The 25,995-nt window shown below is 44.3% G+C and overlaps 1 protein-coding gene across 1 annotated transcript in view; it reads left to right on the top strand.

Moving 5' to 3' along the window:
- The window catches only part of LOC121877476 (FYVE, RhoGEF and PH domain-containing protein 4-like), a 139,977-nt gene that overhangs the window by 17,367 nt on the left and 96,615 nt on the right, over positions 1-25,995 (top strand). Inside the window, exon 2 of the mRNA XM_042383264.1 lies at positions 18,104-18,145. Within this exon, the coding sequence (XP_042239198.1) occupies positions 18,138-18,145 (8 nt within the window). The 5' untranslated portion in view covers positions 18,104-18,137. The remainder of the gene's footprint in view (positions 1-18,103; positions 18,146-25,995) is intronic.

The raw sequence follows: 25,995 nt of genomic DNA, 5'->3' as shown, positions 1-25,995 counted from the left end.
GAGTGAAAATATAGCTGTTGGTCATCACAGTTGCCTTAATGTTGGTCAGGTCGTGTTGACACCCCCCCCCAACCCCCTCCCCGGGCACCCCCCCCCCCTATACAATGCTACTTTGCTATCCACACCCTCCTGTCACTCTACACTATCGTCTACACCCTTATGTTACCTTACATTACCGTCTACACCCTCATGTCACCCTGCACTACCGTCTACACCCTCTTATCAACCTACACTACCGTCTTCACCCTTATGTCACCCTACACTACCGTCTACACTCCCTGTCACCTTGCACTACCGTCTACACCCCCTGTCACCCTGCACTACCGTCTACACCCCCCTGTCACCCTGCACTACTGCACTCTCTACACCCTCTTGTCACCCTACTCTACCGTCTACACCTCCTGTCACCCTACTCTACCGTCTACACCCTCTTGTTCACCCTGTCACCCTACTCTACCGTCTGCACCCTCTTGTCACCCTACTCTACCGTCTGTCTGTCACCCTACTCTACCGTCTACACCCCTGTCACCCTGCACTACCGTCTACACTCCCTGTCACCCTGCATTACCGTCTACACCCCACCCCTGCACTACCGTCTACACTCCCTGTCACCCTGCACTACCGTCTACACCCCTGTCACCCTGCACTACCGTCTACACCCCCTGTCACCCTGCACTACCATATACCCCTATTACCTGCCTGCCTCTACACCCCCACTGTCACCCCACTGCACTGTCACACCCCTGTCACCCTGCACTACCGTCTACACCCCCCCTGTCACCCTGCACTACCGTCTACACCCCTGTCACCCCTGCACTACCGTCTACACCCTCTTGTCACCCTACTACTCTACCGTCTACACCCTCCTGTCACCCTACACTACTGTCTCTACACCCTCCTATCACCCTGCCCCCCCCTGTCACCCTACTCTACCGTCTACACCCTCCTGTCACCCTACACTACCGTCTACTTTCACCTTACACTACCCCGTCGCACACCATTTTCTCTCTCCCTTCTGCATTTCCTTGTCTGGCCTTAACTATATTATCGCTCATGTGTCTTTCGCTTCTCTTCCGTCCCTCCCCCGTTCCTCTTCTTCCTCGCTTCGCTTCTCTCCCTCCTCTTATCTCTTTTCTCCTTCCTATCTCTTTTCTCCTTCCTATCTCTCTCACCCTTTCCCGTTTATCTCCTCCTTCCCCCGTTTCTCCTCACTCTTCCCCCACCTACCACCAGCCTTGTCTTCCCCAGGTTCTCACACCCACTAACTCACCGCCGCTCACCACGTCTGCCAGTCTCCTGAGAGCCACTCCATGGTTTCCCTCCACATGGATTTCGTGGGGTAATCTTTGTGTGGATGACCCTTGAGCGGTGAGTGGGTGGTCTGCCGCTAACTCACCACTTATTAATCTGTGTTTATTGTCTTTCCCGCCAGATAATATATACGAGGCGGTCATCAAGGGGTATTCTGGGTTACGAGTCCGCTTGATTTGTTTACTCCTGCCTCAAGGTTCCGAATGAAGCTGTTCTTTACTGCTGTCGTAAATATTATAGCTTAGCCTAGCTGTTATATATATATATATATATATATATATATATATATATATATATATATATATATATATATATATATATATATATATATATATATAAACAGTCAATTGCATTTTTTAAAATCAGTCAGCAACAATACAAAGTGTTATTACATTAATTGTTTTAATATTATATTATTGTTTTGCTGTAAACAATGTTGTTATTAAATTGACCAAGTTGTTCGCTCTGTGTTGTAATATTTTATTGTGGATGTGACTTTGTGCATAGTGTTTATATTTAACTCATTATGTGTAAAGAACGACACCACTGTACTACTAGCGGCCGACGAATGGACACAACGCTCACAGGTTAGATTAGATTTTTTAGATTGCCCCGAAGGGGGCTAGTTTATTGGGCACCCCCTTACATCCTGTGCAAGGTGAAGCGCAGAAGCGTTTACAGTGCCCATCTGGGAAGCATGCGGAGTTCATGCTTGCCTTTGCTCACAGGTTGTCTAAAGGTTTCCAGGTTCTCACCCGGGGCACGTGACCCCGAGTAGACCCAACTGTGAATGGGGACTTAACTTAGGGAAGAGAAGAAGGTGGAATCCAGTGCCGGCCACACTGCCTCCTTGTGCACCGAAGGCTTATTATTAAGTGTACATTATCCACACTGCCTCCTTGTGTACCGAAGGCTTATTATTAAGTGTACATTATCCACACTGCCTCTAATGAACCGTCATGATTCTAGGATCTAGTTTCCTTCTTCACTCTTGTTTACACTCAATGTTACCATTATACCCAGCCTGTCAGTTTTGGCTGAGGGGGTATTGTCATCATCCGTGCTTGTTGGTGTTTCTTCCTCTGTGATAAGCTGAAACTTGAAAAATGCTTAATAACGCTCAGAGTTGTGAAGGTACTTGTTCGGGTTATCAAGGTCAAAGGTCAACTCTGTATGAGTGCAACTAAAATCCGAAGGGTCTACTGTCGAAATTTGATTCAGATTACCAGAGTTCCCCCCCTGGTGGTGATAGTGTTTGACATCGTCTGTGTAAAGTTATATTTCAGTAATGAAACACAACACAACTGCCAGACTGGATGGACGTAATTATCTTTTAGCACCTCGTCCACTCAATATAAACTGGGTCACCGTGACTTGGTTTGGAGAAATATTGGTCACGATAGCTCGTACAGGTATACGGGTAGCTCAGGTCATGTGTTACTGAATGTAATTACTCATAAAACTACTTTGAAAAGATTTGGTTAGTGTGACCTGCTGTCTGGAATGTTTAGGTGATAACATGCTATGATCACCAGATTTCATGGGTCACTGTAGCTAAAAATTAGGTTACAGTGTCCTGCCTTAGGGTTTAACAACAATTCAAAGCATGTTACGGTTACTAATGGATGTGACCATCTTCAATAACATGGTCACTTGTCCTCACACTGTCGCATACTTAGGACACATTGCTCAAAGTCCAGATATGGTTGTACAATATTGCTAGACATTACAGTCATGCCAGTGGTCAGCCGGTGACATGCTCTCGCCTCCCTGAGAGGAAACATACATGAACCCGCAGGTGAGTTTCTTTGTCTTCATAAAACCCTTCTTGTGTGAATCAACTGTTCTCTTATGTTTTTGTTAATCGGATTAATTAAGGAGCTCTTGAGATCGTTTGCCGTACTGGTGAGTGTTGGTTGAGATGGATGGCAGACCCCGGAATTTTACCTTAATTGTAGACTGTAGAGATCCACAACCGCCTGTAGTACTACAAGTGTGAGCTCCGGTCTGGCACCGCACCACACTAGTGTCTCTGTAACTTAAGAAAAATGCATCATGGCGTCAGTGATCCTCGTTACACTCCCGACTACTGCTGTTAAGTACGGTGTTTGACGGCGTGAAGTTTCCTTACTGCTGTATTACTGTAACTTTACTGAAATTTTACTGAATATTTATGAATAAAATTGCTGTATTTCTATAATCTTGTATGTAAATAAATAAATGTAAACACACTGTAGGTATTTCACTAAACATTGGCAGCATAAAGTGGTACCGACGAGCAAGTTAGGCAGCTGCCCACGCTAGTATTACTCTTAACTGTTCAATTTATAGGTAGATCAGTGATCGTTATAGATATGCAAAACAGGAAATTGAATATTGATACATGTAGTCTGCTGACACAGTGGTGAGTCAGCACAGTACAGTCTGACTCAGCCTGTATTGAACTTCATCAGTGGAAGACACAGTAAGTTAAACACCTCTTAGTTAAGTTAGGCATTTGTTATTGATGGCAAAGACTAGCAAAAACAACTTTTAATTTTATTAAAGATTTTGTTTTTATTTGTGATAATTTCAAGTTAAATATACAAGTACTTAAGGTAGAGATAACTGTTACAGTACATAATTACTTCACCAAAATTAAGTCTTGATAATAAAATTAAAACTATTAAGATTTTATTTCAATAACTGTATTACAATAAAAACTGATTATTTCTTGACAATATTAAAATGTAATAATGGGATATATATTTTTTTTTACAAATATTACACATTTATTGTAATTTAACATTAAAGAAAAAGCTTAAACAATAAAGTCATCAATAATAATTTAATAACCCGTGAACAAAATATTAATTGTAATATTAATAACAAATAGTTTATACGATATTATAAAAAAACAGCTTAATATATCTGGCTGGTGATGGTGATGACGATAGCCTCCATTGTCACCCCCTCCCCCCCGCTGCTATTGTCAAGTAACCCATATTGTTCCGCCCTACCTCACCCAACGCATTATAGCCGGAATTCCCTGTCATGTTGCTGGTTTTCGCAACCTTGTGAATCGTTGTGGGAGGCTGGACGAGATAGTGTTGAAGTGGAATGTAGAACCAGTCGCCACTCATGTTACTGATGGTGTGTTCCTGTTAGGTCTGTAGTCCCCTCCCTGTAGATGACATATTTAGTGTGTGTGTGTGTGTGTTTTATGTTAAGGATTATATTTGTGTATTTACATCTTCTGTATGTATATATGCATGAGTTTGGGAACTTTAGTGAATTAAAAAAACAAACAAATATACACTGAAAAATAGATATAAAAAAGTAGACCCATCCTAATCCCGAGTTAAGGAAGTTATTGATACACAAGTTACCCATCGCTAATGATCTTTGTCTCATTTAGTCTACCTTATCAGTGCTGGGTGTTATTTTCCCGTGACCCAACTATGTATCGTAATGAAGCTGGTGAAAAAAAAATGTTCATGGCGTGGCCGGATGTGTATTTAATGTTACAATGGGGAGGAAAGTAATTTGCATATATGAGTGAGGGTGGGTGGGGTAGGTGATGTGTGGGTGGGTGGGGTAGGTGATGTGTGGGTGGGTGGGGTAGGTGATGTGATGTGTGGGTGGGGCAGGTGTTGTGATGTGTGGGCGGGACACATGTGTTGTGATCTGTGTGAATGATGGTGGAGTAGTTTTTAATGTTATAAAATATGTCAGATGATGGAACATGTATTAGGCCTGGTTTACCATCGGCCAGTATACGAATATTTTAACCCATCTGTTTTTTTTTATTGTAATTATTATTAACATTGCCGTGATAGAGACAGACAGTGTAGCCAGCTGGTGGAGCTAACCATGGTGTAAGCCGAGGACAAATTATCTCATGTATCACGACTGTTCTGTACTAACATAAACAATGGGAGTTGGAACGCGTGAGGGATGTTAGTGAAAGGAACATTTGTCATTCATTGTTATGCATAAAACGTGACAATTAATTTATGAATCATAATATGAATGTAGCTAGTTTGTTTACTTAAAGTCGTATATATTCCTTAACCTAACATGACGACCTGCCCACGCCGTATAAAAGTTGACGACACAATTCAATATTTCTCCTCGTAATCTTAGCCGTTTCATGTCACTTTCCACACCTGTCATCCACCACTTTCCTAATTAATTCTCATCTTTGAGTCTCTCATTGACTTTGATCCTCTTCACAGAAAACTGAAAAAAGGAGTGAAGATAATAGAACAGAATAGAGAAAAAATATCACAAGACACCGTTAAAGGCATTGTGTGTTGAGGTCATTAAGATGCTGCGGGTGTGGTAAAGACAAGGCGTACTCGACCTTCTTGACAGGATTTTTTTTTGGGGGGGTAACCTTTGCATCTCGTCTCATTATATATTCAGCTTTCCTCTTCACCATTGTCAACACATAACTTTCTCGCACACTTTCACTCTGCCGCAGTCTTTCTTTCTCTCTTTAATGTGGCGCGTCCGTCTGTGTTTCATGGGTGGTGGTGAAGTGAGTGGGTGGTGGTGAAGTGAATGGGTGGTGGTGATGTGAGTGGGTGGTGGTGATGTGGTGGGTGGTGGTGATGTGAAGTGTGGGTGGTGGTGATGTGAGTGGGTGGTGGTGAAGTGAAGTGGGTGGTGGTGAAGTGGTGGGTGGTGTGTGTGGTGGGTGGTGGTGTGGTGGGTGGTGGTGAGTGTGTGGTGGGTGGTGGTGAAGTGGTGGGTGGTGGTGATGTGAGTGGGTGGTGGTGAAGTGTGGTGGGTGGTGGTGGAGTGAGTGGGTGGTGGTGAAGTGGGGTGGGTGGTGGTGAAGTGAGTGGGTGGTGGTGGGTTTACCGTAGTGTGTCGCGACTAGACGGGCACACAGAGGGGGGGGGGGCGAGGCGTGAGAACAAGTAAAAGCTCGGAGGAGGAGGAGGGTAATGTAGGTAAGGGACTGGACAGAGTAAAGTGGAAATGGTATAAGAGGAAATGGACTGAAATAGTAGAGAATAACAGAAGGAAGTCGATAAAAAAATGCAGAGGCTGTGTTGTGTTACATACCTGTACAATAATATGATTCTCTCACAATACCAAATTTCTGAGGTTAGGGTCAATCCTGGAGGTCATAGGTAAAAATTTTGACAGAGAAATATTTTTGTGGCCATTTAATGATTTTTTATGAATATTTATCAACTAGACAAAGTGTGGAACCCTATATACAGGTCTTTTAAAGGTCAAGGTCACAGCTGCAGGTCACCGTTCTTTTTATTATACCTCAACTTATTAATCTTTTATATAGTAAGTTTGTTTTGTTCTCTAACAGACTGTATACTTTTTCTAACATACTGTATACTTTTTTCTGGCATACTTTATCCTTTTCTCCAACATACTTTATACTTTTCTCTAACATTGGTGTAAAATTTTAGGAGAAAGAAAAAAAATACGACCCTGAAAAATTTGCACTTCTATTTTATCCTTGAATAACACTAATCACTTAACTTATTATTATTAAACTTTCCTAATTAAGATATTTTACAGGGTGACATAGAGTTAAAATTAGTTTACTCTTCAATTTTATTTTTTGTTTTATTTAATGTTTTTTTGTGACTAATAATACACGTTTTTTGTTGAAGTTATAAGGGGGAGACTTAGTGTGTCTTTGTGCTTTAATTTCGAGTTCATTTTGTGATGATAATGTGCCTGGGCGACTTATACTGGCAACAAGAATCAGAGCGAGTAAAGATCTTGGTTAGGTGTAGTGGAGATTTACATCCTGAGTCTAGTATAGTCTACACCACTGTGTGTGTGTGTGTGGGTGTGGGTGTGTGTGTGTGTGTGTGTGTGTGTGTGTGTGTGTGTGTGTGTGTGTGTGTGTGTGTGTGTGTGTGTGTGTGTGTGTGTGTGTGTGTGTGTCCTTTTGATAGGACAGACACACACATTAGAGAGGGAATGGCATGTTGTATTTTGTCTGAGTCTGTGTCTGTCAGTCCTGGGTGAAGCATTCCCGCTGATGGTCTGTTAATCTCAGCTGACATAATATTATCCTTCCCGTCACTTTCTCTCCTTCCTGTTACTGAGTCTCTCTTCCATCACTGTCTCCCCCTACCCCATCACTGTCTCTCCCTCCCCATCACTGTCTCCTCCCCATCACTGTGTCTCCTCCCCTTCACTGTCTCCTCCCTATCACTGTGTCTCCCCTCCCCCATCCTGTGTCACCCTCACCCCTCCTGTGTCTCCCTCCCCCATCCTGTGTCTCCCTCCCCCTTCACTGTCTCCCCTCCCCCATCACTGTCTCCCCTCCCCCCATCACTGTGTCCTCCCTCCCCTTCTGTCTCCCCTCCCCATCACTGTCCCTCTCCCTCCCCCTTCCACTGTGCCTCACCCATCACTGTGTCTCCTCCCCATCACTGTCTCCCCCTCCCCTGCACTGTGTCTCCCTCCCCCCATCACTGTGTCTCCCTCCCCCCATCACTGTGTCTCCTCCCCCATCCTGTGTCTCCCTCCCCCTTCCTGTCTCCCCTCCCCCCCATCACTGTGTCTCCCTCCCCCTTCCTGTCTCCCTCCCCTATCTCACTGTGTCTCCCTCCCCCCATCCTGTGTCTCCCCTCCCCATCTGTGTCTCCCTCCCCCCCATCACTGTCTCCCCTCCCCCATCACTGTGTCTCCTCCCCCCATCACTGTCCTCCCCCATCTTTCCATGTCTCCACTCCCCCATCACTGTGTCTCCTCCCCTTCACTGTCTCCCCTCCCCCATCACTGTGTCTCCCTCTCCTTCACTGTCTCCCCTCCCCATCCTGTGTCTCCCTCCCCCCCCTTCACTGTCTCCCCTCCCCTTCCTGTCTCCCCTCCCCCCCATCCTGTGTCTCCTCCCCTTCCTGTGTCTCCCTACCCCTTCACTGTCTCCCCTCCCCCCCCCCTCACTGTGTCTCCCTCCCCCCTTCACTGTCTCCTCCCCTATCCTTGTGTCTCCTCCCCCCCATCACTGTGTCTCCCCTCCCCCATCCTGTCCCCTCCCCATCCTTTGTCTCCCTCCCCCACATCACTGTGTCTCCCTCCCCATCACTGTATCTCCCTCCCCCATCACTGTATCTCCCTCCCCCATCACTGTGTCTTCCTTCCCATCACTGTCTCTCCCTCAGTTAAGACTCCACCTTAATACTAATTATATATTTCACTTCCTTCTATATCTTATTTTCTTCATCTCATCTCCATATCTTTTCCTTCTTTTGCTATATTGTTCTTTACATCTTTTGATAGTTTTCTTTTTTCTTGCACTATCCAGTTTTTTCACAATTTTATGTCGCCCTATTATATACAGAATACAAATTCACTGTATTTATTATTATTATTATTATTATTATTATTATTATTATTATTATTAAGTCGTTTACTACAGATCGTCTTCCCTTTTATTCTCATATTTTTTTCTCTTTTCTTCAGTCTGTCCCAAAGTTTTGTTGTGTCAGTAACGTCCTTATGTGTGTCTGCCCTGCCTGCTAGTGGCTGTTATCACCACCGTAGGACCACTGTTAATATGTTTCATTTCCTGGTGATGGTGTGATAGGCCCATACAGTATAGTTGGCAGGGCGAGACGACAGTGTAGTTGTAATGTTAACTTTGTGTTATTGACGACGCCTGTGATATACTGTATGTTGGTTTAGTCTCTGTCGGTTGATATATATGTATGTATACCGTATATTTGTATGATTTTATTACAGAGTTAATGACGATAAGTAATTGATCAATTTCTGATACAAAGTAATGTAACTTAATACAACACTACATAACTCATACAACATAAGGTAACCTCATACGAGAAAGTAATTCAGTCTTAGACGTATTTTAAACATGTTTACCTACTAGTAAAATAGACTATTGTATTTATCATAATAGAAAGATCTCTCTGCTTGCTACATTGTTTTGCGGATACATAAGCTGCAGAGATGGGTATTCCTAATCCTTTGACCAAACCTACCTAACCTAACTTAATGTAAGACGGAGGCCGAGTGGATACTGCGCTAGCTTACTGTACTGCCCAAGGGGGAGCCGGTTTGCGCCCAGGATACCCCTATTCCAGCCATTGCCTTATGGTTACTTAACTTTACAGTTTTGGAAGTGAAGGCGATCGAGTGCAGTGCCGGCCACACTGCGTCCTTATGTACTAAGAAAAAATAAAGTATTCTTTGTCCGGGAAATTATTGATGAATTTTGTAAATGAATTTGTATGTTTATATTTCAAATGAATGATATAGGTCAGCCTTAACATGTTGAGAGCACTGGCTGCACACAGTCTGTACTAACAATCAGGATTACGACTTACTATTCCTAGATGGTTAAGAGAACTATGATAATACAACTCCACCATTAGAAAAATTATCAAAGTCCAATATTACAAGACAACACAGAACGATAGGTGGGTAAGAACACACGGCCGGGATCCAGGCAGGTGAATCAGTGAACCTAAAAAATAATAATAACAATAAATAAATACAAAATTATCCAGATTAAAATGCTATGTCATGTAATTTATGGATGAATGGGAGATTAAGGGTTGGACCATGAAGACAATTGTTATTAATGTTATAGTTCCACATGATAAAACTTGACTCATTATGTCCTCGTATAACCTAAATTTATCTAAGTTAGTTAAGTTAGGTTGGTTTAGTTAGGTTAGTACTGATGATATCCCCCATTTAGTTTGTACAATATTGGCTTATATTATTGTTCCTATACTTTTATATTTGTTCGAATTATCTTTAAAAGATCTTAATTATATTGAAATTATCGCCATGACGCAACTATCCCTCTAACTGGGGTGTAGTCCGTGGTGGTGCTGGGGTGTAGTCCGTGGTGGTGCTGGGGTGTAGTCCGTGGTGGTACTAGGGTGTAGCCCCTGGTCGTGCTGGGGTAGACACACCACAACATACGAGGAGGACCCAGGTAGTGAGGCTGTCCTAGATATCTGGAGCGACTATTGCTTATCAATATTTGAGTAAGTCAGCTGACGTGTGGCTACCACCTGTCTACTCCCGTGGACGGCTGTGTGTCACCTGAGGACTGTTATATACAACATAGTTTTTGTTGGTAGAAGTATTATTATCATCATCATCTCTGGGTTATTAGATAAATTAGTGTTTCTATTTCGAGTTTGAGAAGGAAGAGTTAACCGTGAATATTTGGATCATATGAAGATTTCGTCTGATAATGAAACACCCCTAACTATATCTTTGGAGGTTAGGTTAGGTTAGGTTAGGTTAGGATAGACTTAAGTTAGTGTTAGGGTGTTTAATCATCAGGAGAAATAACCTAATGTTGCATTATAACACTTGGGCTTGTGAAAAATTGCTGGAGCAAGAGTAAGTGCCCCATGTTAGGCCATGAACATAGGCCTCCTCTGGCACTTAGGAGAGTGAGAAGCCTACATGAGGTAAACAGAGGCGAGCTATTACTGTCTTGTCTCTGTGGCCGCTCATGACCCATCACTACCTACCGCCCAGGACCTCCTCACCTCACGACCCTCCACTACCTACCCCCCAGGACCTCCTCACCTCACGACCCTCCGCTACCTACCACCCCAGGACCTCCTCACCTCACGACCTCCACTACCCACCACCCCAGGACCTCCCTCCACCACGACCTCCGCCACCTACCGCCCAGGACCTCCCACCTCACGACCTCCACATCACTCACCCCAGGACCTCCTCGACGACCTCCACTACTAACCACCACCAGCACCTCCTGCACCCACTACCTACCGCCCAGGACCTCCTCACCTCACGACCCTCCACTACCTACCGCCCAGGACCTCCTCACCTCACGACTCTCCACTACCTACCACCCCAGGACCTCCTTACCTCACGACCCTCCGCTACATACCGCCCAGGACCTCCTCACCTCCACGAGGACCTCCTCCTCACGACTACCACCCTACCACCCCACACATCCACGACCCTCCACTACCTCACCGCCCAGGACCTCCTCACTGACCTACCTACCACCCAGCACCTCATCACCACGCTCCACTAGCCCAGACCTCCTCACTGTAAGAGCTTAGAAACTGGTAGCGGTCTCAACCTTCAGGAGAGTGGAGATTAGCCCTTTGATGGAGAGGGGCAGTGAAGCCTTCTAGACATGGGAGGTGTTGAGCCGCGCTGGAAAAAAATCTGTTGATGCTTCTGGACGGAAGAGCTGTCTTGTCTATAGCATGGGGGGGTTCAGGGTGCAGAGGAGGGATAAGGAGGGGAGCTGTGTGAGGAGGGATAAGGAGGGGAGCTGTGTGAGGAGGGGTAAAGAGGGGAGCTGTGTGAGGAGGGGTTAAACGGCGTGGGGAGAGCAGTTCGTATTCAACAATAATATGAATTAACTGGTTATAATATTTTTGCTGAAGATGGTTGGCACTGATAGCGGCCTGCGTTAGTAACTGCTTGTTTACCTGCTCTTAACTTTTGTATTTCCTGCAGTTAATTTCACGTACAGTTAATTTCTGACTTATTTTTCCATTATACAGTTTCCTGTATTGATTTCTGCTGTAACTACCTCATGCAGGGACGCAACTTAAAAAGAACGTAGAGTCAACAACGACAAAAATTCTGAACCTTTACGGCGTTATACAATATGACATAGCGAACCAAGAATTCTAAACAACACTCATTTACTACAGGAATTCTAGTTAATTTCTCTGTTTTAGCTATACGTGATGTACAGAATACATCGTATTGATTACACAATGCTTCACGCAATCAGAAGTACCAACCTTACCAAATAAACATGTCCCAGTCAGTGATCGTCAAGAAGACCGTCAGACCCAGGGGCGCAGAACATCTTTTGTTGACTAAACATTATCAGCATTATTTCCTGCTACTTGATACTGAGGTAGTTATGTTAATACACAGTACGGTGAATGAAGGTTAATCTCCCACTTTCACCACTAAAACCGTAACCAGGAAGTCAGTGGCTGTATATATTAATTTATTGACATTATTACTTATTATTCTGTAGCCAATTTAAACATCTCGGGCACGAGGTTGGGGCGGATTGCTCTGGATCTGTCGGCTTTATCTGACAGTGGCCGGCCAGGATTAAGCTTAGTCATGGTCTGTGAATAATTAATTTGCACCAGGCGGGCAGCCATATTCTGCCTCCTCCTTCTGATTATTTTTTTCCCCTTTGAGCTGATCCTTACATAGTGACTGATGGTAATTGTCACACACACACACACATACTGTACATCTCGGGATATACTGCATTTGATATTCTTATACAGGGTGTCTCATAAGACATACACCATAGGAAAATCAATGTTCTTTTTGTTTCAGGTGAGGAACCATAACAAATCAACGAAGATTAGACGAGACCAGTGAAGTCTCCAGACCTCACATCTCTCGATGTCTTCTACTGATATTGAAACAATTTATTTAGCCATAAAAATACAGATATAGAGTGGAAAATTGAAATGGCTGACCCCAATTGAGAGTCTGAGCTCTCTTAGTGGTTCTTGGACGGTCTTGGTAGACGGCAGATGTTAGGTGACCCCAGAGGTCCTCGTCGTCTAATCTTCGTTAATTTGTTATGGTTCCCTCATCTGAAACCAAAAAGAACATTAATTTTCCTATGGTGTATGTCTTTTGAGACACCCTGTACATCTTCCATCTTTGAAATGGGGGACAAGCGTCGTGGCCAGGTCTCTCGCCAGCCTGAGAGGGTCTGAGGAGCTCGTCTATGTGAGTTGTGAACACAGTAATTCAGTCAGATAACTGAGATCACTGACAAAACGTAATGTGTAGATACATCGCAGTGGAATCACGCTTGCAATACCTTCGATAACTTTCAACTTAGTTTCTTTGTCCAGAGTAATGGCCTCTTGGAGTATGGTGTGGTGTAACAACCTTCTTATCAGTCATTTTCTGACATTGTGATATTTATTATTGCTGTAAGTTTATTCAACAATTACACCACTACACATCTTCAGGAACTGGACTATAAATAATTATTTTTACTTTTAAAATTGTGACTTGCAAAGTAATGTTGTTCTAAATCTAGGCATGTATTAAACTCATACAAGAATCACCAAAAAGAGAAGAATTAACTGCGCCTGTAAGTCCATGAGATTTTTTATAAATTGTTTCTTTATTGGTTTATTTATGACTTCTTCCAATAACACTGATGTTTTATGCACATGTGTAGAAGTTCTCACTGACTGTAGACTGTTATTTAAAAATGCAGTTGTCTAGATAATCATACAAAATTCATTAAAGTTCTTCGAAGACGATATCCCGGTTGAGTGTGTATGTGTGGAGGGCTACAGTCAAGTAGTGTGGAGGGTCGGGGAGGGCTACAGTCAAGTAGTGTGGAGGGTCGGGGAGGGCTACAGTCAAGTAGTTGGAGGGTCGGGGGGGCCACAGCCAAGTAGTGTGGGAGGGTCAGGAGGCTACACAGTCAAGTAGTGTGGAGGGGCGGGGAGGCTACAGCCATGTAGTGTGGAGGGTCGGGGAGGCTACAGTCAAGCACAGTGGGAGGGTCGGGGAGGGCTACAGCCGGCGGGGGGGGGAGGGTCGGGGGAGGGCTACAGTCAAGCTGGGGTGGAGGGTCAGGAGGCTACAGTCAAGCAGTGGAGGCGGGAGGGTGGGAGTGGTCGGGGTCAGGGCTAGCCAAGTAGTGTGGAGGGTCGGGCAGACCAAGCCGGGCACAGTGTGGAGGGTCGGGGAGGGCTACAGTCAAGTGTGCAAGGAGGGTCGGGGAGCTGGCTACAGTCAAGGCACAGTGTGGGAGGTCGTGGGAGGGCTACAGTCAACAGTGTGGAGGGTCGGGGAGGTGCTACAGTCAAGTAGTGTGGAGGGTCGGGGAGGCTACAGTCAAGCAGTGTGAGGGTCGGGGAGGGCTAAGTCAAATAGGTGTGGAGGGTCGGGGAGGGCACAGTCAAGGACAGTGTGGAGGGTCGGGGAGGGCTACAGTCAAAGCAGTGTGGAGGGGGAGGGCTACAGTCAAATAGTGTGGAGGGTCGGGGAGGGCTACAGTCAAATAGTGTGGAGGGTCGGGGAGGCTACAGTCAACAGGAGGGGTCAGTCAAGTAGTGTGGAGGGTCGGGGAGGGCCACAGTCAAGCACGTGGGAGGGTCGGGGAGGGCTACAGTCAAATAGTGGAGGGTCGGGAGGGCCTAACAGTCAAATAGTGTGGGGGGTCGGGGAGGCTACATGTGGGCAGTGTGGGAGGGTCGGGGAGGGCTACAGTCAAGACAGTGTGGAGGCTGGGGAGGGCTACAGCCGGGCACAGTGTGGAGGGTAGTAAGGTCAACAGTGTGGAGGGTCGGGGAGGGCTACAGTCAACAGTGTGGAGGGTCGGGGAGGGCTACAGTCTGGCAGTGGGGAGGGTCGGGGGAGGGGCTACAGTCAAGTAGTGGAGGGTCGGGGAGGCTAGCAGTCAAGTAGTGTGGAGGGTCGGGGAGGCCAGCCAAGTAGTGTGGAGGGTCGGGGAGGGCTGCTGTCATGGCACAGTGTGGACGGTCGGAGGGGCTACAGTCAAGTAGTGTGGGAGGGTCGGGAGGCTACAGTCAAGTAGTGTGGAGGGTCGGGGAGGGGCTACAGTCAAGTAGTGGGAGGGTGGAGGGCTACAGTCAAGCAGTGGGGAGGGTCGGGGAGGCCACAGTCAAGAAAGTGTGGAGGGTCGGGGAGGCTACAGTTGTTGTTGTTAGGGGAAGCTGTTTGTTTATATCTCTTTTCCAGACCGTGGTGTTTGGTCGTAGTTAGGGAGAGCAGGAAGGCTGGGAAAGTAGGACAAGACAGGGCAGGGAAGATAGGGCAAGACAGGGAAGATAGGACAAGACAGGGAAGATAGGGCAAGACAGGGAAGATAGGGCAAGACAGGGATGATAGGGCAAGACAGGGAAGATAGGGCAAGGCAGGGAAGATAGGGCAAGACAGGGATGATAGGGCAAGACAGGGAAGATAGGGCAAGGCAGGGAAGATAGGGCAAGACATGGATGATAGGGCAAGCAGGGAAGGTAGAGCAAGGCAGGGCAAGGGGAAGGTAGCAGGAGGTGGATAATAGTGGATTTCAACTCTAAAACCATACAAATATTTGTTCGTAATTGAAGTTCAAATATTTCAGTATTTGAGAGGACACTGCCACATCACCTGACCTAAGTTGGTGGAGAGCCGCATTATGTCTTCCTGTTGACTCCCTCAATACCATGTACTCGTGGAATAATTGAGTTGCTCAGTTAAGATATCAGCTCTGTGATGACTAAATTGTGTATGAAAGGATTTAGGGAGGTAATAATCAGTTTTAACCTATTTTAGTTTATGTACTACATTTTAGTAATATTTTTGGAATCACCTGAAGAATCTCTACCCCCAGATTATTTCACCTAAAGATTTAACAACTTACAACTAACTATTTGTGGGGGCATGAGGTTAGGTTAGGTTAACGTTAGGGTGGTTCTTTTGTATTTATATTGTTAGTATGACGGCCATTTGAATCATATTTAATTATTCGTTTATACCCAATTACTCTTATAAAAACAAGGATTAATAAAGTCAGTATATATCAAGACAAGAGAGTTCGAATCCTGAAGCCCCACACTGAAGAACCAGCTGCCCAACTTTACTTCCTCTGGAGTATATCCCATTTTTCTTCGCAACGTCTGACATATTGAAACATATAGGAGGCGAGAGCTGTAACTCCTATAGGTTTTTCTACCTCAATAATAATTTGATTTGCTAACATCTTTCTTGCGTATAGTTACGCACAAAATTCACTGGACACTTGATAATATCTGGCATGTAAGTGCATTGAGGATCATTAGGTGAAGGGCTGGAATTTTAAGATATTTACTATTTTTTGTGGTGAGTATTTTTTCCTTTTGTGTTTCCGACATAATGTGATGAAAAACAGTGTTCTTAAATATAAACCAGCCATACATATGACTCACAAGTGGATGCCAGATATTACCAATTGTTCAGGGAATTGTGTCGGCAACTTGGTTCAGTATATCAAGAGGTCAAGTTTGATGTAAACTCCCACTACAACCTTCAACATGACCTCTACGAGCTCTAATATGCAGAGGGTGTGAGGTCACTGACGAGTGTTGGTGGTGCGTGTGACAGAGAATTCTGGTTTTATAGGTTTACAGCCTTGATGAAGCTGCTGGTCGAGTTATACAAAGATTATAACATGAAAGTTTTGCAGAAACTATTTTGTAGAACCAACGATTGAATAGTTGACGTACTGCTGCTGTTACACTTCAGTGTGTGCTAGCTGCTGGATGAAGCTCCTCCAGTGTTGAGGACCACACAAGCTCCTCACAGCATATTCCTCTTCTTCCTCGGCTTCACATCATACCATGTATCCTCCTCATACCTGATCCTTCCCCTCCTCCTTCCTGCAGCCATGCTTCCTTCCAGTGCAGTTTTAGGGCGTTATATTGCCATCATTCGACGACTTTTACCTTCGATTTTTACTCAGATGTCGACTGTGCCCTTTATCAAACTACTGGGGCCTCAACTGATGTCACCGCGGTTGCTGGAGGATCGGCTTTTTTCACACTTCTTTCTTCCAACATTCGCGGCCTGAGATACAATTTTTCTTCTGTGAGCACCATCTATTAGCCTCTTCCCCCGTTCTCTTACTACTATCTGAACTTACTGACCAAAGCAGCTCACCCAAACCTTGTCAAGTCTCCAACTACAACCTTTATACCTCCTCCACACATTCGTCCTGTCTCTGTATGTGACTTGCCGACATAATCCATGGCCCTTCAGGTACTTAAACCTTTAAATGCATGAGTCAAAAAGGCAAGCATGAACTCCGCATGATTCCCTGTTGGGCGCTGTGCACGCTTTTTCGCTTCCCCTTGCACAGGATGCAAGGGAGTGCCCAATAAACTAGCCTCCTCATGGGGCAAATCTATGAAAAAAATTGGGGTCACACACTCTCTTTCCCACCCTTACTTTTTTTTTCTACTGCCATGCCCCATATCTTCCTCAACCCATTTCTCCCTACATCTCCCGGTCCTAGAGATAAGGTAGGAGAGATAGATGTGTGTGTGTATGAGCCCAGATTGTGTTTCTAATCTTATAGGTCAGGTCAGAGGAAGGATTTGACCTTGGTGTGTGTGTGTGTGTGTGTGTGTGTGTGTGTGTGTGTGTGTGTGTGTGTGTGCGCGCGTGTGCGCCTACCATTGCCTAAGCATTTCCCATATTTTAGACAGAATAAATTAATAACTGAAATCCAGATGATACCAACACCAAACCTGAGACTCTCGGCCAAACCTGTGTTAAAATCCACGTTAAACGGCACACCAGCACACTCTGTAAAACCGTTTATACACTTTAAGCAAAATTTTTATGTTGGTGAATAGTATTATGAATAAGTTGAAGGATGATAGGTTTAATAAAAGTCCTCCTGCTTATGATTAGGGTAGGTTGTAATTAATGTTCACCGTATAGTCAGCCACCATAGTGAGTAAGCGGCCGAGAGAATGTAAACATGTCTAACACCTGCAGGAAATATTTTACGTCTTAAAATTAACTTATCGCTCAGAAGTAACCATATCTTTGTTACTATAATGGAGATGATGATAATAATAATATTAATAATAATAATGATAATAATAATAATGATAATGATAATGATAATAATAATAATAATAACAATAATAATAATAATAATAATAATAATAATAATAAGTGACGCTAAGAACAATGACAGTACTCTTACCTAGTCTTTGTTTATTACCATGTTTGTGTTTTGTATTTCTGTGTTTATTTTTCTTTGTTAATAACATCTTTTTTCCCTTCATAGGTAACGTTGGTGGAGGTTTCCCGTTTACAGTTGTATGCACAGGTGATGTATTGTAGCTGTTTTTCTCCTTTTATTCTAACCCCTTGAATACTGAAGGGGCTTAAACTCATAATATTGGAAAGGTCATGTTAGGTCATTCTATTCAAGGGGGTTAAAGGAAAAGTTGGAAGGGGAGTGCGTCAGGTGTATTTGTTTTGTGTTATGGAGAACGACGAGGGTTGGTACTCAAAAATACACCGAGGAAAAAAAAAACCTTGAAAAAAATTAAACACCTGTTGTTATCTTTCTCTCAGATTTACATGTTTAAAGCAGTTCTACTCAGCTTAGAGGGTAAATATAAACCTTTTTTGTTCACCTGAAGATTAGTCCCGACTTAATTCGTCTGATGATTAAACCCCCATAACGCTACCTGAGGGAGTTAGGTTGGGTTAAATTGTTATATTAGGTTAGGGTGTTATGTTAGGTGAGGTTAAGTCAGGTTAGCTTTAAGGTTGTTATGTTAGGTTAGATTTGATTGTTATATTAGGTTAGGGTGTTATATTAGGTTAGGTTAGGTTAACTTTAAGGTGGTTAATTATCAGATCAAATAAGCTAGGGTGTCTAATCTTCTGGTGACACAATTATATCTTAGAATCTGTTGTATTAGATCAATCCCTTAAGGGCAGAGTGGCTAAGGTGGGGAGAGCCTACCAGGTGAGAGAGTCACCAGGGAGACAAGAAACACAGAACGACGAGAAGTGATACCGTGAACCGCTTGACGACGGATGGTTAACGTAGACAAGAGACAAACGTCGTGTACTCAGCTGTTTGGATCATGTACTCGGGAGTTTGGATCATGTACTCGGGAGCTTGGATCATGTACTCGGGAGCTTGGATCATGTACTCGGGAGTTTGGATCATGTACTCGGGAGCTTGGATCATGTACTCGGGAGCTTGGATCATGTACTCGGGAGCTTGGATCATGTACTCGGGAGCTTTGATCATGTACTCGGGAGCTTGGATCATGTACTCGGGAGCTTGGATCATGTACTCGGGAGCTTGGATCATGTACTCGGGAGCTTTGATCATGTATTCGATAGTTTTGATCATGTACTCGGGAGTTTGGTTCCTGTACTCAGCAGCTTGGATCATGTTACCGGGATTTTGGATCATATACTTGGGAGTTTGAATCATGTACTCAGCAGATTGGATCATGTACCCGGGATCTTGGATCATGTACTCGGGAGCTTGGTTCATGTACTCGGAAGCTTGGTTCATGAACTCTGGATCTTCGATCATGTACTCAGGAGCTTGGTTCATGTATTCAGCAGCTTGGATAATAGAGGTTGGAATATGCGTGACGGACAACAAAACAAACAAAGGGTTGGCAGCGACAGCATCCAACAAGAGAGGAACTGCTAACGGGGAGGAGGTAAAGGGGGGTGAGACGAGGTCGTGTGAGAACTCCAGTTGGGAGGGTTTGGTGTGCAGTGATTGGTTGGTGGTGTTTGGGTGATGGTGTTGGAGAGAATAGACTGAGTGGCCGGGGAAGGAAAATTAAACAGTTTAGGAAGTAGTCATGGGTGAGAGACCAGTCTGGTATCCCTGTGAATGCGGTGACTTTACCCTATATGTAAGGTTACTTAGCCCCTTCAGTACATTAAATATACTTTTAGTGTTCGTTGTAAATGAAAGGTCATTGTGACCTGAAAATATGGTAATATTTTATTTCTTCACACACCTCACATCACCCATCACCTCTGGCTCTTGAAGTCGTTGATGTGACGTCACTCGAAATATAACGGAGCCAGGTGGCGTACCTTTGTTTATCCACGAAAGATTGCGAAGAACTTGGACAGTTTCCTCTTGCATAAAGTTGTGTCTGTTGTGTGATATAGTTAAATATCTTTAGGTATCGTCACATCTAGTCTTTCTGGTTGGCTTATGGCCGGGCCAACTGGTGGCTGTTGATAGGAATTTATATATCTCGTGCACAATCGTCTCAGCTAGATACGACTTTGACTTTTAAGTAACACAGAAATAATTGGATTAGTTATGTGATAGAAGGAGATGGGCCTCAATGGGCTGTATTAGAGGGAAGCATCCACAAGAAGACGTACAATTGGGGTGTTGAAACAACTGAGACAAGAAGGAAAATGTAGTGTGATGACCCGAGACAAGTGGCAGCAACAGATGTCAGGGTCCTGTACTGCTGGTTGACATTAAGTGATTTTCAGATAATGTCGAAATGCATTGACGCGTGCGTAATCTCACACATTCACCCTCTCTCACACTCTCTCAGGGTAGCGTGACGGAGAGGGCAGTTGTGGCAGGGTGGTAGAGTGATGTAGACTAGCCAGTAATCCAGCACTTCCTGCCCACCTGCTCTCACCCAGCAGGTCTTCTCTGCTTGTTGCACGCCAAATTTTCACCCTGTGTTTCATAATTATCTTCGTTTCTGTTTTCTTCTCGAGTCCTTTTGTTTCCTCCCATATTGGGGGAGGGGGGAGACGAAGATGTAAGTATATACTGTTGCTCAGATTTGTTCTTTATTTATACATTATTTATTTCTTCCTAACATTTCGAATCGCACGTCATTCTATCGTTTTTTGACTGATAAACTTGAAACTTGGTATGTGTGCATGTAGACACAACACGACCAGACTTTGTCTTAATGTTTGTACACAGTCGTCCTTTAATATTCATTATACAGGGATTATGACCGTCACTTCTGGACGATATAACAACGCCTTATATGTGACGCACACATTGCTGAGTGACCTACTGGAGTTTGTTGAGTGAATTGTCAACCAAAGACACTTTTTGTTGCAACGAATTTTCTTTATCAACAAGGAGGCGGTGCCCTGCTATGACACACGTGCACTGTGGCTTACGACCATTGTCCACGACACGTGTCACTTCCAGCACGTGGCTATGATGTTTTGAAACCTACTTTCTGCAGGCAGTCACGTGCAGTGTGACTTAGGATACTTGTTAAGACTTAGTATGTTTTTGTTAAATATTCATCCAAGAACAACGAGGAAAATACTTTAAATTTATAGAATAAAGAAATCATATACTTTGAACTTGAGGGAAGGCTGGCCAAGGGACGGCAGAGGCTGATAAGGATAAATGATATTAAAAGCCGGAGAGATACAACTTCTGGGAGGGTCCGTAAAGACAACCCGAGAACGTACTGTATATAGTGGAGGGCTATGGTCGCCAGCCCTCAGGAATAATGACACCTTGATTGATGGATTGTCAAATATTCTTGGCTGTGAATCCATCACATTTATTATTTTGATGAGAAGATTAACCGTCAGCCAAGCGCAGTGAAGATAGACAGGTCAAGGGCACCCTCCATGACGGGTGTTGCCACGAAGAATATCACTCAACAGTAAGAATCAAGTTGTCTTTTACTGGATATTTAATTGTTCATAATGACCCTGTGTTATTGTTATGTAACTCTTAGGAGCTAAGTTAGTGTACAGTGAATAACGACACATGGTGAATGCAAGGAAACATTATTATTGAATGAACACTAAACGAATAATTACATGAAACTAAAACAAACTTGCTCCCCTCAATATATACACACTCGTTAATTGTTATGAGGCCGGATCGTCGCTGTAATTTTCAGATGCACTGTCTTGTTTAGTTATTTTCACTACGGCCGCTCACCTATGATAATTGAGACTACTGTGTACACCTTTTGAAGGGTTGGGGGGTGACCCGCATACTTTGGTGAGTCGGTCGTGATACTGTGGTAGTTTCTGTTAAGATACTGCAGATGAAGTAGTTCAAGTGATGTCATACTAGTAGGTCTTGTCATTCCCAAGGTATAAAGATATATCTTTAAACCTTGGTCATTCCTAAAGGGAGTGACCGTGAGTACTTCCCGCGTGGTACCATTCCGCACCCCTACACAGTATACTTCAACCACACAGTTAGCACGCGGTGTACACTTTTCACTCACGGCTCACATCCCCGCCACAGTGGTCCATTATGAGTAGTACACAGTTAATTAACGATGTAGTAAAATGAAGTTGAATCGTTTACTGTACACGCAAGTGAATACAACAATCGTTCCGCGCCCAGGCATCCCAATTTGACCCAACTGTGAATGGGTACCTAACTTTGCTGTACAAGTGACGGTGGTAGAGTGCAGCACTGCCACACTGCTTCCATTTGCACAGATACTTTCAGTTCAGAGTGCTGCATCCTCACTGCCATTGCCATGGGCAGGAAAAACTCGTTATACTTTATATGTATGATGTGTGGTTATTTTTTCACCGATAACAAACTAACGAATATATGTAAATAATTTAAAACCGTTGCGTATGAGAGTAATTTTGAAAGGTGCTATGTCAAAAACATCCTCCTGAAGAAGAATCCATTACTGAGCCTATGAGAAGTGTGTCCTGTATATCTTGTAATAACTGGAAGGAGAAGTGCTAACTGGGTAAGAGAAAGTGTCAATACAGAGCCTCAATCAAATGCTTTATTTGTTGACAGGGGCGGCGGGGGTCACACGGCATACTGGCAGGACTGTACAAGATAAACAAGTCGTTGTGTAGGACAAAGACAACTGCTGAGTCTTGTTTGATGGTGTTGTACATTCTGGTAGAATTGCTTAGGTTCAGAGATTATTTTAACTTATTATATATTACACAAGTAAACATTTAGATAGCCGTTGCAAATTGTAATCCTGATTAGGGGAGATGCCGTATAGGCTTAACCAGTCAAGTCACAGTTCCTTGTTACAGTTACACCTGTTACCTGTACCTCACTTTCTGAATGACGTATCGTGTTCCCTGTTACACTCGTTCATGTTTCAGTGTGGGTGTGTGTGTGTGGGGGGGGGGCGACCGAGATATTAAGGGATGTGATGACCCAGGTAGTGAGTGAGTGGTGAGCTCATCAGACTGGGGTATGTCAACAGTGCCACGGGGCTCTCTCCTCTCCCTCACCTGCTAACTGCCTCATCTTATTCTCCCCCTATACCCACCCATCTCTCTCACTGCTTCTCGTCTTCTATTCCATCTGTCTTTTCTCACCTTCTCTCCCACGCACTTTTTCCACTAATGTTATCTTCTGTGTCGTGTGTTACCTCTTACCTTCCCCTGCCCCCCACCTCCCTCCCCAGCGTTTCCTCCTGTCTCACCATCCCCACCTCCTTACCTCGGCTGCCTCGTCACTTGCCTCATTGGCCAAGAAACGTGGAAACTGAAGCCCTTCATTGTTCCATCCTCGCCTCTATTGTTCTTTATAGGTCACTGTACTGTTTCGTCACCAAGGAATGACATCATCTTTTCTATTTAATGGGTCTGAGCGCTTTCGTGTTGTTCTGGTATATTGAGTTATTATAGACATTACAGAAAATTAATATTGTAAATTTTATTATTTATGAAGCTTTCCGGATATCGGTGTGTGTGTGTGTGTGTGTGTGTAATAATAATAATAATAATAATAATAATAATTAACGGTTTATTGAAAAAGTTCTGCAGCCCGAAGGCTGAAAATATACATTGGACATAAATGACATTACATACATTGGTGGTTCAACAAAAGCCTTCATTAGAGAAAGGTAAAGGAACATACAGTGAACATACAGATTAATGTACGTGTTGAACAGCAAACACGTAGTGTAGTAACTCCCTCCCAGATGGTGCTATGAGGGACCTCACGTGGTGTAGTAGTTCCCTCACAGATGGTGTTATGAGGGGCCTCACGTGGTGTAGTAATTCCCTCACAGATGGTAGTTATGAGGGGCCTCACGTGGTGTAGTAATTCCCTCACAAATGGTGTTATGAGGGGCCTCACGTGGTGTAGTAATTCCCTCACAGATGGTGTTATGAGGGGCCTCACCCTCACAGATGGTGTTATGAGGGCCTCACGTGGTGTAGTAATTCCCTCACAGATGGTGTTATGAGGGGCCTCACGTGGTGTAGTAATTCCCTCACAGATGGTGTTATGAGGGGCCTCACGTGGTGTAGTAATTCCCTCACAGATGGTGTTATGAGGGGCCTCGTGGTGTAGTAATTCCCTCACAGATGGTGTTATGAGGGGCCTCACGTGGTGTAGTAATTCCCTCACTGATGGTGTTATGAGGGCCTCGTGAATGTATTAATTCCCTCACAGATGGTGTTATGAGGGGCCTCACGTGGTGTAATGTAATGGTGTTATGAGGGGCCTCACGTGGTGTAGTAATTCAATGGTGTTATGAGGGCCCTCACGTGGTTAGTAATTCCCTCACAGATGGTGTTATGAGGGGCCTCACGTGGTGTAGTAATTCCCTCACAGATGGTGTTATGAGGGGCCTCACGTGGTGTAGTAATTCCCTCACAGATGGTGTTATGAGGGGCCTCACGTGGTGTAGTAATTTCCCTCACAGATGGTGTTATGAGGGGCCTCACGTGGTGTAGTAATTCCCTCACAGATGGTGTTATGAGGGCCTCACGTGGTGTAGTAATTCCCTCACAGATGGTGTTATGAGGGGCCTCACGTGGTGTAGTAACTCCTTCACATATGGTGTTATGAGGGGCCTCACGTGGTGTAGTAATTCCCTCACAGATGGTGTTATATGAGTGAGGTGTGGTTCCAGGCCTTCCTATCGTAGACGGATTAACACATCGCTGGTAGTTGGGTCTCACAGGCCGTTATCACTGGGTACCTGGGACCTCACTGTGTGAAAGGTCAACTTGGGTACCACTGTTACTGTTGAGTTGTTCTCACTGACTTAAGCACTGTTCACCACTGTTCACCTCTGTTTAACACTGGTTCCATTTCTTTCCAAAATGAAATAGTAACTTCTGGCGTGAACTTGTTGATATTCCGGTGGGGAGGTGTGTGTGTGTGTGTGTGAATACTTTCGAGTTAGCCCGACTGCATAACGAGGCAGACAAGCGCCAACGCCGGAAAGACGCTGCCGCCGCCCCTCCTGCACTAGATGTAGCCCCCCACATGTGCAACATCTGTGATCGACCCTGCCGGTCCCGTATCGGCCTCTTTAGTCACCTCAGAACACACCAACCTAGGTGACATCCTGACATCCTTAATAATTTATATCATTATATCATAACTGGATGAATGTCATATTCGATTTCGAGTGACAGCAAAGAAGTAGTAGTTAGTAGTGTGTGTGTGTGTGTGTGTGTGTGTGTGTGTGTGTGTGTGTGTGTGTGTGTGTGTGTGTGTGTGTGTGTGTGTGTGTAAAACTCATAACTGCTTATAAAATATTCTTCTAATTTTTGTTGTATAAGCTTCTTGTTGTCCTGTTGTATTATAATTTTTGGGTGGGTAAATCGTTTGAGTCTCGCCCGCAATTTTAGTTTTATTTTACGTTTGGGAAATCACTAGAAACGGTAAGGAACTCAACCTCGCTACTTTTATTCACGCTCCATTTACCTGATGCATTGTGAAATTCAACTGTGGGCGTATTATTGTGTGTTGGTGGTTGTGCGGAGGCTTGTTTGTTTCATACTGAGGCTCAAGTGTGAGGGTAGTGCTTGGCTATGTTTAAAACAATGTTCAACGGTGCTGGTATAGTATGGACCACGCATGTGTGTAATACCAATGAGGGGCGGGACCTGTGATCTGCAACAAAACACACACATCCCCATCACTCGATTTATAAAGGCGACACATTGCAACGAGTATTTTTTCTCCCGTAGCCAGGGTTGCTCGGTCCCGATTCTATTGTTGTTATCTTGGAAAATGTTAGCGATATTTGTTTATTTATTTACCCATGATGACTATCGATCAGAGAGGAAAGTCAAAGGTCACGGTAAAAGGTCATCTCCCTTTACCTTCCATAACGTTGAACTGATACGAAATTTACATTGTTGAAAACGGCTATCTTTCTCCACCTTACTCCAGGGACCACCTTACTCCAGGGACCACCTTACTCCAGG

The sequence above is a fragment of the Homarus americanus genome, unplaced genomic scaffold (genome assembly GCF_018991925.1).
Source record: "Homarus americanus isolate GMGI-L3 unplaced genomic scaffold, GMGI_Hamer_2.0 scaffold33468, whole genome shotgun sequence".
NCBI classification, from domain to species: domain Eukaryota; kingdom Metazoa; phylum Arthropoda; class Malacostraca; order Decapoda; family Nephropidae; genus Homarus; species Homarus americanus.
This window is presented reverse-complemented; position numbering and strand designations above follow the sequence as displayed.